The sequence below is a fragment of the Eleutherodactylus coqui genome, chromosome 4 (assembly GCF_035609145.1).
Source record: "Eleutherodactylus coqui strain aEleCoq1 chromosome 4, aEleCoq1.hap1, whole genome shotgun sequence".
NCBI lineage: Eukaryota > Metazoa > Chordata > Amphibia > Anura > Eleutherodactylidae > Eleutherodactylus > Eleutherodactylus coqui.
This window is the reverse complement of record NC_089840.1, coordinates 74,849,271-74,867,676: the sequence shown is the minus strand read 5'-3', so window position 1 is coordinate 74,867,676 and position 18,406 is coordinate 74,849,271. Positions and strand designations below refer to the sequence as shown.

General features: G+C 46.1%; 1 protein-coding gene across 1 annotated transcript in view; it reads left to right on the top strand.

Moving 5' to 3' along the window:
- The first annotated feature begins 13,164 nt into the window (after positions 1-13,164).
- RILP (Rab interacting lysosomal protein) overlaps positions 13,165-18,406 on the top strand; it is a 43,368-nt gene continuing 38,126 nt past the window's right edge. Inside the window, exon 1 of the mRNA XM_066599674.1 lies at positions 13,165-13,480. Coding sequence (XP_066455771.1) covers positions 13,211-13,480 — 270 coding nt within the window. The 5' untranslated portion in view covers positions 13,165-13,210. The remainder of the gene's footprint in view (positions 13,481-18,406) is intronic.

Sequence of the window (18,406 nt, the reverse complement as noted above, 5' to 3'; positions counted from 1 at the left end):
GACGAAAACTACGATATTGTTGGAATAACGGAAATATGGCTTGATGATAAGTGCGATTGGGCGGTGAATTTACAAGGATACAGTCTCTTCAGAAGAGACCATGGAATCCAGAAAGGGGGATGGGTGTGTCTGTACGTTAAATCCTACTTAATGACAAGGCTATGGGAGGATATAGGGGCAGGAGATGAACATGTGGAATCTCTATGGGTAGAAATACAGGGAGAAAAAAAATCATAAAATCCTGATAGGGGTCTTCTATAGACCACCAAAAGCAACAGTAGAAACTGAAATCTTACTACTAAGGCAGATAGAAGAGGTGTCAAACCGCAATGAAGTAATTATCATGGGGGACTTTAATTATCCGGATATAATATGGGATGAGGCATGCAAATCTCACAAGGGTGATAAGTTCTTGAGAACAATTAAAGATAACTACCTTACCTAACTTGTGCTGGAACCAACGAGAGGGAGGGCCTTCTAGACTTAGTATTAACTAATAAACCGGACCGAATAAAGGGGGTACAGGTTGAGAGATACTTGGGGAACAGCGACCACAATATAATAAACTTCCAGCTGTCATTCAATAAGAAGCCTTACCAGGGAGCGACAAATAAATTAAACTTTAGTTAAGCAAAATCTGATGAGCTTAGAACTACTATCGGTAACATTAATTGGGACAACATCCTCAAAAATATCAGTACAGAGGACAAATGGGAAAAGTTTAAAAGGATCCTAATCACCTCATGTGAGCAGTTCATTCACTTTAAAAATAAAAGAATCTCAACTAAAAGAAAACCAATGTGGCTCGACAAGACTGTAAGAGAGGGGGCAATAAACGAAAAAAAGAAAGAGTTCAAACTACTAAAGCAACAAGGCAGTGAGGAAGCGCTAAAATCATACAGGGAAAAAAACAAAATATACAAAGAAAAGATCAGAATTGCTAAGGAGGAAGCAGAAAGACTGATCGCCAAAGAGAGCAAAAACTACCCTAAATTATTCTTCAATTACATTAACAGTAAAAGGATATGCACTGAGAGCACTGGCCCTTTAACAAATAATGCGGGAGAAATCATTGAAGATGATGGAGGGAAGGCAAACCTATTAAATAGTTTCTTTTCAAATGTATTCATGAACGAAAAGGAAATGCCACACGAGATGCAGAGGAATAAAATAAACCCCTCGCAAAATATTACATACCTAACACAAGAGGAAGTGCGGAAGCGATTAAAGAAGACTAAAATCGACAAATCACCAGGCCCAGATGGAATACACCCAAGGATACTAAGGGAACTAAGTGATGTGATAGCTAGGCGGCTATATCTAATATTTATGGATACTATCAAGACTGGGGTTGTACCACTGGATTGGTGCATTGCCAATGTAGTTCCAAGATACAAAAAGGGGTCCAAAAGAAAGCCTGGTAACTACAGGCCGGTAAGTCTCACTTCAGTAACTGGAAAAATATTCGAGGGGGTTCTGAGAGACGCCATCGAAGAATACCTCAAGGAGAAAAACGGAATAACTCCTTACCAGCATGGATTCATGAGGGGTCGATCATGTCCGACCAATCTGATCAGCTTCTACGATGAAATAAGTTCTAGGCTGGACCTGGAAGAGTCTATTGATCTTGTATATCTGGACTTCTCTAAAGCATTTGACACCGTGGCGCATAATAGGTTGATATATAAAATGAGACAGCTCGGACTGGGTGAAAACGTGTGTATCTGGGTAAAGAACTGGATCTAAGATAGAAAACAGAGGGTGGTAATAAATGGTTCATACTCAGATTAAGCCACCGTCGCTAGCGGGGTGCCACAGGGTTCAGTACAAGGCCCCATTCTGTTCAGTATATTTATTAACGACCTGATAGAGGGGCTGCACAGTAAAGTATCAATATTTGCAAATGACACAAAATTATATAAGATAATTAATACAACGGAGGACAATGTGCGGCTACAAAAGGACGTAGATAAGCTGGGGGCTTGGGCAGAAAAATGGCAAATGAAGTTTAATATTGATAAATGTAAGGTTATGCACATGGGCAGGAGAAACGGATGTCACCAATATACACTAAATGGGGTACTGTTAGGGAAAAGGGAGATGGAAGAAGACCTGGGGGTACTAGTGGATTGTAGATTTAACTGGAGTAACCAATGCCAGTCAGCTGCTGCAAAGGCTAATAAGGTCTTGGGGTGCATTAAAAGAGGTATAGGGGCGAAGGACGAGAACATTATCCTCCCACTATATAAGGCACTTGTCAGGCCTCACATGGAATACTGCGTACAGTTCTGGACACCGCTGCTCAGGAAAGATGTTACAGTGCTTGAGGGGGTTCAAAGAAGGGCAACTAAATTAATAAATAGAATGGTTAGACTAGAATACCCACAGAGGCTATCAAAATTGGGGTTATTGAGGGGGGCGTGGCTAGCGGATGGCGGGTTAGGTAGCAGTTTCAGTGAGCTCCCGCGTCTATCTCCCTACCTGCAGCTTGAGAGGCACCATAAAGCGGCAGAATACGGTCCCCGGACGCCACATGGGCAAGAAGAAACAGCCGAGATCCCTGTCCTGCACGCCGGCCGGCAGAAGGAGCACGCTGGAGAGGTTCCTCGGCAGCGGAGGTGAAGCCGCCGCCGCATCCAAGATGGCGCCGGCTCCCACGAGGCTGCAGACACCGGAGCAGCAGAGGAGCGCGGAGCCGCGGCAGCCGCCCGGAGGGCAAGCAGAAGTAATAAGCAGCAGGGACAGAGCGAGCAGAAGCCAATACAGCGAGAAGGGGGGCCTGCAGGGCCGAAACACCGCGGAGCAGGCACCACAGGAGGAGGACCTGGGACATGGAGGAACCGTGAGTAGCTCTGGCAACAGCCCCAGCTCCAAGCATGGCTCCCCCCAACTCACCCTGCAGCCTGTTATAGATGATGGAAGTAACAGCTCCTACCCAAAGTGTGGCTCCCCCCCCAATCCATTTTGCAGTCTCCCATAGCTGAGGGGGGTGATAGTCCCTATTCAAAACATGGCTCTCAACAATCTACCCTGCAGTCTCCCACAGCAGATGGAGGTGATAGTCCAGCCTGGCCCCACTCCCCTACAAACAGTGCAGCAAATAGTCCACTGCATAAGAGACCTAACGGTTCCTCCGCAAGCATAAGCGAAGAGGCTTGGAAGAGCCGTATTATGGCCATACCAACAAAGAATGAACTTGATGAGTTCTTCAAGAGGTTTGAGACATCTAATAAAAAAGCGCTAGAAAATATCCACAATGACATACAGCACCTAGGACACAGAATAGTACAAGTGGAGGAAGTCCAGGAAGGAGCTGCAGCCATCCTAGAAACACATAGACAGGCCATTCAGGCGCAGGCCGACCAAATTTCCGGTATCATCACACATCTCGACGATCTAGAAAACAGAAACCGGCGCAACAATTTGCGAATAAGGGGCCTCCCAGAGGAGATAGAGGGACAGCACCTGGACTCCTGGGCGCAAGCCTTTTTTCAACAGCTACTAAACCGCAAAACAGGGGACACCATCGAGATAGATAGGATCCACAGGGCCCTTGGCCCAAAACCGGTAGACCCTAACCGACCGAGAGATGTAATTTGCAGGGTCCATTTCTTTAGAGACAAAGACGCAATACTGAGAAAAGCTAGAGAAAGAGGAGAGCTACAGCACGACGGTAGACCCATAATTCTACTACAGGACCTAGCACGCCATACACTGCGGATGAGAGGCGCCCTAAGACCCCTACTAGCAGCCTTGAAAAACAAAGGAATACCATATAGATGGGGGTTTCCGTTTTCCCTAACAGCCAGGAAAGATGGGAAAGCCGCCGTGTTTCGGTCAATTGGAGACCTCCCTAATTTCCTAGGAACCTTCCAGTTACCTATGATAGCATTACCAGACTGGCCCACGGTTCCGACGGTGTTGGCTCCCACAGCACAGGAACAGTGGCAAAGTGTACATCCCAAGACAAGACGGGAGAAGCAAAGGATGACAGGCAGAGACACTTAAACCGCTGCAAGAGCTTTTAACATACCATATGCTAATGTATGGTCTACTATACATGCCCGTTATATTTACAGGACTATGTATCTGACCCACCCGGGAAACAGCACGGGAATTGCCAGACCACCAACTCTTCTCAAGTTTCTGGTGCTGTTGAGGGAGAAGACGAGTCAGACTAGAAACTTTCCCCGGCGTCCAGGGGAGCGGATGGGTTTGCCCCCACGAGAAAGACGCCACTTGAGACTCCAACATGGAGTACCAGACCAACCCATACGAAAACAGAGTTCAAGTTAATAACGTTGTATTTTTCTTTCAGTTAACAAAAGATGACCGGTGCCTCGAGAGCTTTGGACCAGGGCCCGACAATGGGCTGTAGCACCTTCGTAAATGTCGCGTTTTGGGGGGAGGCGTGGGAGCTCGGCACCTGTCTTGGCCGGTACCTCCACGTCCCTCTCACAGGGCGACCAGTCACACGTAGTGTGAACCCTGACAGCAAACATGTCAGTAGTTCTCCCTGAAATTCTACGCAGTAGTTCAATACTGCGCAAGGTTCTTCTTGACGAACCTTCTTTCTTTCTTCTTCTCCCAACCCCGCTCTCCCCCTCTCTACCCAACCCCCCCCCCCCCCCCCTCCTCATAACCTGGCTGACCTGCAACCACTAACGAATAGTATTTATCTAGATCTGTAGCGAATATGGCAGACATTACTTTTTGCACTTTTAATGCAAGAGGATTGAACGGGCCTGCCAAGAGGGGACAGATCATGGACCACTTCCACCGGAAGGGGATCATGATTGTTCTCTTCCAAGAGACGCATTTCCAAGATACCAAAATGCCAAAATGCAGATACCGCCACTATACTACGTGGTACCATAGTCCGCACCCGAATAAAAAAGCGGGTGGTACATCAATAGCAATTCATAAAAACCTTCCACATAGACTGATTACCTTGGAAACGGACAAAAATGGAAGGTATGTGTTCCTAAAGATCCAGGTAAACAATGACATAATAACACTTGCAAACATTTATTTTCCCAATCAGGATCAGAAAAGGTTCGGGGTCCGAGTGCTGGGGGACCTGGCAGTCTTCGCGAGCGGCTCCTCCATTATCCTCGGCGGAGATTTCAACCTAACCATGGACCCGGCAAAAGACTCCTCGGGGGGTAAGTCAGGGGTCCCCCCCTCAGCTAGATACAGACTCCGTTTAGAACTAGCAAACCTTAAATTAGTGGACTTGTGGAGAACACTACATCCTAGCGAGAGGGATTATAGTTTCCATTCCCCCGCCCATAACAGCTACCATAGACTAGACTACTTATTTGTTTCCCACGGGCTGCTGGATAGAAGGCCATCGGCGTCTATGGGCCCCTTTTTGTGGTCTGACCATGCTCCGGTTTGGGGGTCCCTCAGTTGGGGACAAGCTGATAGATCAAACCTTACATGGCGACTCAATGACAACTTGCTGGGGGATGGGGCCTGTCTGCAGGACATACAGCAGACAATAGACACCTTTACAGATATCCACAAAAACGACCCCACACCTGCACCGACTAAGTGGGAGGCTTTAAAGTGTGTTCTCAGAGGGATTTTTATCTCTCACGGGACACGTTTAAAAAAGACAAGGAATGCAAAGCTAGAGGAACTATTGACACAGCTCAACAGTTTAGAAACATCTAATAAAAACTCGCCCACAGATAACAAAGCAGCAGAAATATCCGCGACCAGAATCAATATCTTACGCATTCTGGATCAGGCATCATTATGTCGCAGGGATAAATACAGGGGACTACACTACGAGCTAGGGAACAAATGCGGTAAAGGGTTAGCAAGGACCCTAAACCCCAGAGAATCACAAACATATGTATTCGAGGTCCACAAACCCGGGAAAGGGATAGTCCACAACAACACAGAAATTTTAGAAAGCTTTCAAACATACTATCAAGAACTCTACAATCTAGCAGGGGATATAGAAGACCCCAACAGAAACCCCGACACAGTAAAAAACACATACGTGTCCGAAAATTCCACCACCCGCATAACGAGCGAGGAAGCAGGGACTCTGGAAGAGGACTTCACTCTCCAGGAATTAAAAGAATCAATTGCCACACTAAAAATAGGAAAGAGCCCGGGACCTGACGGTCTCACCCCTCGCTTTTATAAGATCTGTATGGAGAGACTGGCCCCTCTGATGCTGGAAGCGTTTAATGCAGTATCCAGGACAACTCCCTTCCCGGCGCAGGCCCTACAGGCGATCATCACGGTCCTCCCTAAACCGGGCAAAGACCCGTCATGCTGTGGGAGTTATAGGCCAATATCTTTACTTAATATAGATACCAAACTATTTGCCAAATTAATAGCGAACCGATTAAAACCCCATATTCCCAACCTAATACATGCAGACCAGGTGGGCTTCGTGCCGGGAAGGGAAGCAGGGGATAATACAATTAGGACCTTGGCCCTGATCTCGAGAGCGGTAGAGTCTGGTACACCATTATGTTTATTATCTATTGACGCAGAAAAAGCGTTCGATAGGGTTGACTGGGGGTTCTTGGAGATGACCCTAAAGCAAATAGGACTAGGCCCCAGATTTCTGGGGTGGATTAAAGCACTATACAGCAACCCGACAGCGAGAATAAGGGTGAACGGCAGACTCTCACAGCAAGTGCAGATCAGAAACAGCACAAGGCAGGGCTGTCCCCTGTCACCGTACCTATATATTTTGGTAATGGAGACCCTGGCGAATGCACTCAGGGCTAATCCCAGCATCAGAGGGGTCAAGTAGCAAAAAACGAACAAACAGTCGCGCTATATGCGGACGATTTATTAATATACCTCTCGAACCCAAGGGTAGCTCTGCCCTGCATCCTTGACGAATTCCGTAAATTTGGACAAGTGTCCAACTTTAAAGTGAATCTAAACAAATCGGAAATACTAAATATCAATATCCCAGACACCGAAGAGGGGGCACTGAAAGCTTCCTTCCCATTTAGATGGAAAAAAGAAGGAATCAAATACCTAGGCATAAATATTACCCCCAAAACGGAAGACCTGTTTCAAAAAAATTATCAGCCTCTGATAGATAAACTAGAAAAGGACCTGGATAGATGGCGCAGCACGCCACTATCTTGGTTTGGTAGAATTAGCTCAATCAAGATGAACATCCTCCCCAGATTTTTGTATGTGCTGCAGACAGTGCCTATTCGCCTTCCAGGGACCTACATGAGCAGAATAAGGAAACTGATGATGAGGTTCATATGGGGAGGCAGGAAACCCAGGCGCAGCTGGAAGGCCCTCACAGGACCAAAAAATAGAGGAGGTATGGGAATCCCAAATATGGCGCTCTATTATAGAGCTACCCTGACCCGGCGTATAATAGAATTGTTAAACAGCAAACCACAAAAACGCTGGGTAATAATGGAACAAGACTCGGCCCCATGCAGAGGTGCAGGCTTCGTGTGGATTCCTGGTAAAGGGAAACACAAGAAATTGGGATTATCACCATTCACAGAGGAGCTGATTTCAGTGTGGCTGGGAGTAGCCTCCGGGATGGGCCTGATCAAGAAACCAGGTCCCCTAACCCCACTAGTGGGCAATGTGGACATACCGACATTTCTCAGGGGTACACCCCTTACAGATATGTTGGCAGAGGACCGCCCCGGAGATATACCCAGAGTGGGGGATATGATCACAGAGGGGAACATAAAAACCTTGAGAAATATCCTAAGGGGCCGGGGGCCCCCAGCCGGAGCATGGTATCAGTACCTGCAATTATGCCATTATGTCAGATCACTGGGAGAGGTCCAGTTGTTGGGGTCAGCACCCACAGCGTTTGAAAAACAATTTATCCTCAACCCTAAAGCAAAAAGTAAAATCGCCAATCTTTATAGTCATATGATGGAGGCAGATACAGGAAGGTGTGGGATAGCACTAGAAAGAGAATGGACAAGGGAGTTGGGCCACTCACCCGCCGAGGAGGATTGGAGGAAAGCCTACATCCTAACGCATAAAATGAATATATCAAGCAAATACCAAGAGCTCAATTATAAGATCCTAACGAGATGGTATAAAACACCAGAGAGGCTGGCCAGAATCTTCCCCCAGTACTCGGACACCTGCTGGAGATGCCAAAAGGAAAGGGGCACATACACTCACATCTGGTGGTCGTGCACAATGATTGGTCCCCTCTGGCAAGAAATAGGAGCCCTGTACTCTTGGATTAGCAGGGAAACTACCCAGCTAACACCAGAAATGGCGTTATTATCAATGATACCGGGGTCGCTGGCGAGGACCAAGAGATCATTGTTAAGGTTCTTTTTATTGGCGACCCGACAAGTGATCCCACTGAAGTGGAGAGAGTCAGTGACTCCCTCCAGGTTGATGTGGATAGAAAAACTAGATGAGATCGGGTACATGGAGGAACTATGTGCCAGAGACGAAATGTGTCTCAACAAATACCTAACGATATGGAGTGCCTGGACCTCGCAACGAAAGACGGTGGAGATCTCCAACTGGGTCCAAAATGGAGTAATCCCCGCCCCCAGGACTAACATACTTCAAGTTAACTAGAGACAAACAGAATAGATTTGAACGGAAGAGTTGGCAGGTCAGTCAACCCCTCCCCCCCCCCCCCTCTTTCTCCGACCATTCTTCCCTCCCCCCCCCTCTATACTACTTTCTTTTCTATGTCTTTACTTTATCTTTTCTCTATTTGTTACGCGATTCTAGATTTTATTAGAATATTATTCGATAATTAGACTATTTACTTATATACCAAGTAGTTAACACTAAATGGCTTAAAGATTATTATTAGGTGTATTGTATTGATTGCAAGCAGGAGCCAGATAGATAGCAGTTAATAACAGTTTATTGTCAAAATACAAAATTGATTTGATGTTGTAATATGGCCAGAGTTACTGGCCCCTGATGATATAATGCCATATTTCTGTTAAAATGAAAAATGAATAAACACATTTTTGAACAATAAAATTGGGGTTATTTACCCTGGAAAAAAGACGGTTAAGGGGCGACCAAATAACTATGTATGAATACATCAGGGGACAATACAAGGATCTCTCCTATGATCTGTTTATACCCAGGACTACGACGGTAACAAGAGGGCATCAGCTACGTCTAGAAGAAAGCAGGTTTCATCACCAACAGAAGGGGGTTCTTTACTGTAAGAGCAGTTAGACTGTGAAACTCTCTGCCTGAGGACGTGGTGATGGCAAAATCCATAGAGGAGTTTAAGAGGGGACCAGATGTCTTTTTAGAGTGGAAGGATATTACAGGTTATAAATTTTAGGTGACCAGCGGGTTATTGATCCAGGTATACAGACAGGTAGGAACTATTAGAGGTGGATCCAAGGATTAGTTTGACTGCCATTAGGGAGTCGGGAAGGAATTTTCCCCCGAAGGGCTAATTGGCTTCTGCTCTTGGGGTTTTTTGCCTTCTTCTGGATCAACAAGGAGGTTAAATAGGCTGAACTAGATGGACACTGTCTTCATTCGGCCTTACATACTATGTATATTGAAGGAGAACTCACCACCTCCCATGGTAACCTGCTCCACTCATTGATCACCCTCACTGTCTAATATCTAATCCGTGTCTCCTCCCCTTCAGTTTCATCTCATTGCTTCTAGTCTTTCCTTGTGCAGATGCAAAATCCCATACAGCAATTTTCAACATTCTAGCACATATTTCATGCATAAATCGCCCACTGAAATGAATGGAGTATGTAAAAAATGCAGTAAATTCACAATTGCACGTGTAATACTGCATTTTTCCGGGTCTTTTGCGGAGGTTGCTAGGCCACTAGGAGAGGGGAAAAAAGTTGTAAGATCATCAGCTTGCTTGTCTGCGAAAAAATATCCAGTAAAAACGCAGCTGTGTGTGCAGTAAAACACTGCATAAAAAACGCAGAGTTTTTACATACGGTCCATGTCCTCCATGTGGATGCTGATCAGGGACTTCTTAATAGGAATCTGCCCATGTGAAGCCGGCCTTATAGCTAATTCACACGGTCAGATTCCTATTACGGACTCCATGATCAGCGTCCACATGGAGGATCTGCAGCAAATTGCACGCATTGAAAGGCATGTAAAATCGTTTTTTCACTCACATTCGCAGATTCGAATTGCGTATTCCACGAGCAGATGAAAAAAATCGCAGCATGCTTTATTTTGCTGCGAATGCCCTCTATTGAAGTCAATGGAGGTCGTCCAACCCGCAGCCCATGAGCAATTAATATAACATATGGGCTGCGGGTGCCTGCATCATCGCTTAGTGACGGTGAAAGAAACACAAACAAAAAAAAAACCTGTACTATACATGACCGATTGTGAACCGCTGCGGTCACCCACAGCACAGAAAAATTCAGCTATGCAGGGTAGCCGGCCGGGCTCACAGACGAAATCCACTGCGGGTCTCCCGCATGCAGAATCTGGCCCATCGTGTGAAGCCGGCCTTAGGTTTGACACAGGTGTATTTGTGAACTTCTGTAATATGGATGTTTTATAATAAAATGCTTTTATATTCACGTATGCTAATTATTTATGCAAATGAAAAGAGCAAGGAATGCAGGGTCCTCCATTGAAGGACCACAAGAGGGGGTCTCTGTGATGCAGGGTAGCGGGTCATGGCTTGTTAAAGGGGGATAATTTAAAGATCCTTTTGGAGTTCATTTAAATTAAGTAGCTGTCCCTGTAGGGCGGTGTTCTTCAACTCCAGTCCTCAGAGACCCCTATAGGTCATGTTTTCAGGATATTCTATGGTAAAAACACCTGAGGCACTGATAATAATGACATCACCTGTGCAACATTGAGGAAATCCTGAAAACATGTCCTGTTCGGAGGACTGGAGTTGGGAACACTGCTGTAGGGCATAAATAGGGTGCTGCCAGTGAGTTTGGGGGCTTTCTTTAGCAACAAAAGTAAAGTTTTTTTCCAGGAAGAGGAGGGGCAGGGATTTAGCCCTGGCGTGAATAGGAGATAGTGTTAGAGCAGTGTTCCCCAACTCCAGTCCTCAGGGACCCCCAACAGGTCATGTTTTCAGGATTTCCTCAGTATTGCACAGGTGATGTAATTACTGTCAGTGCCTCAGACATTGCCACAGGTGTTCTTACCATAGGATATCCTGAAAACATGACCTGTTGGTGGTCCCTGAGGACTGGAGTTGGGGACCGCTGGTTTAGAGTGTATAAAACATGTAGCCATGTGAAGGTATTTAGTTAGTCTACCCAGTAATTGACATGAACTCCGAGGAGGCCATGCGTTGGGTTAATATGTCTATAGCTTTTTGTCGTTTTTGGGCAGAAGATGGTTTGGCTTTTGGGCCACCCTGTTGAACATTGGTTGGCAGTCAGAGACCGGAGATGTCCCTATGACTGGGGCTGGCAGAGGGACAACGCTCAATGCTAGGGTATGGAAGGAGAGGTTTGAGGTGCCGTCTGCTGTATCACATGGTGAAGGATGCGACAGAGAAGGATCCTGCTCCAGCTGTAATTGTCATTTATGCAGGTGGAAGCGATGACTCCAATAAAGTGGATGCAGCTGATAAGTGGCGTTCTACTGGACATCGATGGCTTGTAGGATGGCCAGGAGTGAAGGACTTATGGTCCAATGAGGTGCAGAGGAGAAGAAACAAGCTGCATCTTTGGCCATGGAAAAGTCCAACTAGAAAGTCAACAAGGCCATCAGAGGAGAAACTAGAGAAATAGTTGAGTTAGACAGAAAAAGGCATAAAATTTGCAAAAAATATTGGAAAGCCCTATTTTTTTTTGTGGCAGAAATTGTGGCAGTAAGGACACGGTAACGTTATGTGGCCCGCATCCGTTACAGCACTAATTAACACGTCATTCTACTATGTCGGTGCAGGTAAAGCTACGGCACGGCTTTACGACTAGTTTCACATATTGCATGCTTGTTATGGAATTTCGGCTGCGGAATCCATAACAAAGCACAGTGCAATGGTTTATATCCCTATTCGCTCACAACAGTAAAAAAAAATCTATGGCGAATCCTTGGCACACTGCTGATTTGCCTAATCTACAGCATGCACCAGATTGCAGAAATGAAGTGGGATTTTACAGTGGATTTAATGAAAACAAAGATCTGGTACCGTGTTAGCCAGTAGAGCAAAATGTGATTGTTCTCAGCAAGAGAAACGACGTAATATTGTAGATATGATACCTTTTAATGGCTAACAAAAATACATGATGTAATAATAGCGAGCTTTCGTACCAACGCAGGGTACTTCTTCCGGCTTAAATGGATTGGATCTGAAGAGGCATGCATATTTATACACACTTATAACATACATACTTATGGCAAGGCACAGATATGGATGTGATTGGTTCGCACTTAAAAGGAATTCTGCAAACCAGAAAACAAACTTTTTTTGTCTAGGCACTGATATCAGTGCAAAAAAAGTTTGTTTTCTGGTTTGCAGAATTCCTTTTAAGTGCGAACCAATCACATCCATATCTGTGCCTTGCCATAAGTATGTATGTTATAAGTGTGTATAAATATGCATGCCTCTTCAGATCCAATCCATTTAAGCCGGAAGAAGTACCCTGCGTTGGTACGAAAGCTCGCTATTATTACATCATGTATTTTTGTTAGCCATTAAAAGGTATCATATCTACAAGATTACGTCGTTTCTCTTGCTGAGAACAATCACACAGTGGATTTAATTAATGGTATTAAGTTAAATCTGCATGGATTTGGGCGCAGATCCGCAACCTTATTTTTGCACTAGCTGGTGCTGGGTTCAAGTGTTCTGCAGTTTGCATCAGTCTTCCCAGTGTAGTATAATTTTAAAGGGGTCACCGAGTTGTGAACTATTGATGGTCTATCTGCAAGATAATACATCAGCAGGGGTCTGCCACCTTGGATCCCCGCTGATCAGCTTGTTTGCTGCGCCGTAAATACTAAACCCCACCAGAGGTGGCAGAATTGCTTCTTGGCCGGTTACGCGCAGCGCGTGCAGTCTGCACTGGCGGAACAAGCCGAAGTAGTGGGCGTGGAGTGACTCAGTGAGCGTCCTCTATACGGGCGGGGCCACAGCGGTGGGCGTGGAATGGCTCAGTAGGCGCCCTGCATGTGGGCGGGACCGCAGTGGTGGGCGTGTAGTGGCGCCGTGTGCCTCCCATGTGGGCGGGGCTATAGCCTGTGTGTGACAGCTGTGGCTGCGGAGGAGGACAGCGACGCGATGGAGGCTCCGGTGTGGCTGCGGGCTCCCAGCTCTCTGTCGCTGGAGGATGTGTACAGTATGGCGAAGAGCCTGGGATCGGAGCTGCAGCAGCTGACGGAGCAGTACGGGCCGGAGTCGGTGTCCGGGGTGGTCCCGCAGGTGGTGCGCGTCCTGGAGTTGCTGGAGGGCTTCGCGGCCACCGGGAGGGAACGGGGCCCTCCGGAGCACGAGCTGCTGATCCGCGCTGTACAGAGCATGCACATGGGCAGAGACGAGCGCCCCGCGCCGGTGAGTCTCCTCTGCCTGTAGTGTTATGTAACGTGTGGGACTACAAGTACCAGCAGGCAGTGCTGTGTGGGAGTCGTTGTCCCGGGGCGCCGCTGACACTGAGCTGTCACATAGGGGATCTGTCATCAGTGGCTGCAGTGGAGATGGGGGCTGCCATGTAGTAAGCTTGCGCTCTATCGCGACATTGCTGCTACTTGCCTGCAACTATTTTAGACCCTCTGGAGTCACGTGAACGTATGTGTGCGCAATAAGCAGTGGATAGAACCCATTGATTTCAGAGGGGTCACGAATTTCGAATGGGAGCACGTGTGTGTGAATATATATATATATATATATATATATATATATATATATATATATATATATGTGTGGTTTTTTTTTTTTTGGTTTTTTTTTTTTTGGTGTGTGCACAAAAAGTACAGTAAAATACACAAGTACGCAACGCCCGTTGCACTAGTGCACCCATAAATGCGATCACGCCCATGTGACACCGGCCTTGGGCTTTATTCACAGAAGCGTATATCGGCCGTCCGATATACACTACCATGTGAGGCATTGGTTTCCGATGCATTCGTTAACAGGGGCGAAAATACGGCTTGTAAAAACGTTGTACTCTTAAAAAATTTGACCGTACGCGAGCAAAATGTACTGCCTGATATACGCCGGCGGGTCCCAAAGACTCCTATGGGAGCAGGAAGAAAAATGGGAGGGGGAGCAGTTTATCAGCGTCCAACACTGCGGAAAGCTTACAGGTGCCTCTATGTAGGCTTTTGAAGTCATTCCCAGGATTTATCCCGAGCGAGGGATTTCCAGGGTGCAATATTTTTTTTTTTCGCTAAACGCGCTGCACCCGGCCGTATGACGAGAAAACACTAATTAAGCTCGAGACTATTTCAATCGCTCATGTGAATAAACATACTGAAATCGGTGTGTTCATGTGCACGTTCCATCCATATCGCTGTCGGACAGGACTTGTATGTGAACTCCCCGTGTGATTACACCCTCAGGCTGGGTTCCCACGGGATGCAAATCTCACGGAATGTACACAGCGGGACTGCACGGAAATTCTGTGAGATTTCTGCAGCAGAAAGGCTGCATTATTTGGCGCGGTTTGGAGAGCCTTGTCCACTTGTATTCTGCTGCAGAAATCTGTCCCCATAGAGAGTCCGCAGCAGAGATGGCGATACAACTGACATGTCGCGGACTTGAATTCTGCTCCGCGTATAAGTTTCCGCATGGGTTGTCCGCAGTGGACTGACGGCAGCATGAGAACAAGACTTTTGCAAATCTCGTTCACTTTGCTGCTGCTGTAAATACCGCAGAATTTCCGTGCGGAGAGTCTGCCCAGAAATTATGCGGCAAATCTGCCCAATGTGGACCCAACCTTACATTGAGGCCTGAACTAACAATGCTGCTTCGAATAGACTGGGGCTACAGAGCATGGGTGGTGTGATATGGCGATCGCAGGGTGACGGCGCCTACGACCGTGCTATGACATGGGTTGTGAACAACAGGTCGCCTTTTACTCGTTTTTTGGTGGCTTTGGAACCTCTCCTCTCGGACCAGTAGTCTTTCATTACCCGGCTCCTAATCTGATCTGGGGTCCGATAATGATGTTATTGTATGATTGTATAAATGTTATATCACACTGTGACAGACATTCAGGGTGATGCGGCTGTGCAATATGAAGAGCAATAGAGTAAGTGAAACCAACTCCCCCAAACGGTACGCTATGCTGCAATCTAAGTAGCACGGTGCAGGGAAGGAAGCCGCCTCATTGGTAGAGCCAATTCCAAAACACAAGATTTCTTCCAGCACTTGTATGAAGTTAACAACAAAACGTTTATTATAGCGTCCTTAGAAAAAAGAAAAAAAATGTTCCCTGGTTTTTCCGTCTGCTTCTATGAGGATGTTTTTAACTTCATACAAGTGCTGGAAGAAAACTTGTGTCGTGGAGCAATATGAAGAGCGCAGAATTTCGAAAGGTTTCTGAAGAGATTGTCTGAGCATAGAAAAGTTTTTTGTTTTTATTTATTTATTTATTTTTAAATGCCAGTGTATGCTATAAAATAACTAAAGCAACACTTATCTGTCTTCTGCCCCCGGGAAGTAGTGGAGCAGCTCTGGTGAATCTCTCGCTAGCCGTGCTGGCCGAAAGTCAGGTGACTGCTGCAGCTAATTGGAGACCACAGTATCCCATTCCGAAGCCCTGGCATCATGGCAACCAGCCCTGATGTCAAGAGAACAGGAGGTGTCACTGTGGCTTCTGATTGGCTGCTCAATATAGTTGGGCCTGCTAGCCAGGTCATTATGGTGTCATATCAGCACCGTATTTTTTGCTCTAAGATCCACCCCTGTTTTGGAGGAGAAAAATAGGTAAAAATATTTTGAACTCACCCGGGGACAGCGCAGGGGATAGTACCGGGCGACGGAGCAGCAGAGCTCTGAAACAGCAGAGCTCCGTGTCACAGCGGCGCTTGTGTACGGCAGGAGGAAGGGAAGAAGCCAATTGGTGGAGGCGGGGGAGCAGCAGCAGTTCTCTTTGGCGCTCATCACCAATCAGCGGTACGTATGGGCGACAGTGGGGAGGAGAGAGAACTACTAACCGATTGCGAGTTTCTTTGCGCGACCGCGGTTCAGTTAGCGCGATCACACGTTAAACTCGTAATTGTGTAAAGAAATGCAGATCGCAACAAATTTCGGTACCTTTGCTTTATAAGATGCATTGACTTTTTTTCCTTCCACTTTGAGGGGAAGAAAAGTGCGTGTTATAAAGTGAAAAATATGGTATATCCCCCATTGGTCAAGGGGTTTACCCAAGAAATGTTTGTCACATCGACTAGTTTTGCCATTAAAATCTGTTCGATGAGACACTAAAACGATCCAGTCCACGTTCCAGTGTAGAACCAGTCTTGAGTGCATGCTCACCTGACCACATACTATGGGACATGGAGAATCAGTTGTTTGCTCATCTGGATGATTTCTTTTCTTAAAGGCATGCAGAAGACCTTTCTGCCATACATATTCCACAAAACCTTAGCGAGGTTGGATGAGCATCTTACGGGGCGTTTAGCCTGAACGTTTAGCGTTCCCAAAATTGTTCAAAGCAACAAAAGTGAAAGATATTCCTTCAGTTTAGACGAGAGCGAACGCCTCAGGGAGGTTCTCATTCGTCATTCAGTTTAATGGTGAGGGAACGCCTCAGTGAGGTTCTCATTCGTCGTTCATTTTCAGCCGGCATAAAAATTGGCGCCGGCTCGTGCGCTTGTCGTGCCGTTTAAACATTAATCGCTCAGTGTTTGACTTGGGATCACACCACCAGCCCGTTCACATGAGCAAGCGACAATCGTGAGATTCCCACTCTGTCTAAAAGGGCCGTGCGTTGTCAATGAGCCGACCAGTTTTGTTCTGTACGCCTTCGTTTTTCTAACCTCTCCAGATGCACTCCGGGCAATCTGTAAACTCAGACACACCTGATACAACTATGCTCATGGAACAAGTTTGTTTTTCACACTTTCCTCTATTAAATGTATATTACACAATGCCTTTTACTAAACCTCCTTTAATGTTAGGAGATACAGATGTAACCATTCTTGATTAAAATTAGTTTTACATAATTTCTCTCTTCACGTGCAAAAGTACTCGAATAATAATGCGGTGGAGCCATGGGAATTTAAAGGGCTTCTTAAGAGAAAATACATTTTTCTATCCCTGCCCCCCCCCCCCCCCCACCTGATATTTCAGTCAATTCCATCTACTGCAGCCTCCTGTGTGATACTTATCATGCACCTTTTTGATGTTGAGATTTTTCTCTTTCTCTGTTCTGTGCTTTCAATCCTGTGATGTATCAGCACATTACATGAGCAGCTAGAGACTGTACCATCTCTTCCGCAGAGGACCCTAAAATATCGTTATCACCATCTACATTCACCAAAATGAGCAATAAGACCCCCAAGCATACATTTGGGAAGCTAAACTATCCTCCCCTTCCTTATAACTTTTTTGTGACGGGAGCCTCTAATCATCAGTAGTAACTGTGATGGGAGCTTCTGTGCTCCCTCTGAAGCACTTATGTGGTAGGGCCTATCACACAGGAAGTGTGCCGATTTGAAAAAAATATTTTTTGGGACAGCACAAAGCCAAGTAAATCTCAGCTAATCAGAATGAGATCACCTGACCATCCAAGGAGGACTCCAGAAAGCTTCAGATTGAAAGGAATAACTAAACAAGGTAATACTAGGGGATTTTTATATACTGGGGGGCTAGATACATCATGAATGAAAAACAGAATTCACCGGTGTGACACTTTAAACACAATGCCACAGGCAGACTACTGGGAGGTACAAGCAGCAGTCTGTACCCTGATCATGGAATTGCACAGCAACTCTGTGGTGCCTCACAAGCTTATTGACTCCTAAACCTGAACCTGCATTTTATATTTGTGTTTCTCTCCCCAGATCTCTCCGGACCAATGCTAGAATAGCGCCACCTTCTGTCTCTAGTCTTTGTCCAACTCAGTATTTGCTCCACCTGCTCAGTCTTGCTCCTCTCTTTGCTCCACTGGATATGTGAAGGTATCCCTGGTGTGGTGAGTGGCTGCTACTGAAGTTGCCATATCTTCTCTGATGTCAGAAGAGAAACTGAGCAAGTGATAAGAGAGATTGACAGCGTTACTGCAGAGAAGCAAGACTGAGCATTGCTTACTGAGACAAACCGGACACAGAAGGGTCCTTCAATAGAAACAGATGGCGCTATTCTAACATTAGTCTTGGAATATCCGGGGATAGAAACTTTTTTGCAATAAGTATAAATACAAAAGGTTTCTAACACTGGGCTGCATTTTGCCATATACAAAATTCTGATGGGACATCCTTTTCTGTAGTTTATATGACATTCCCTTTGTGTTGCGCCAGTAAGGAGTTCACA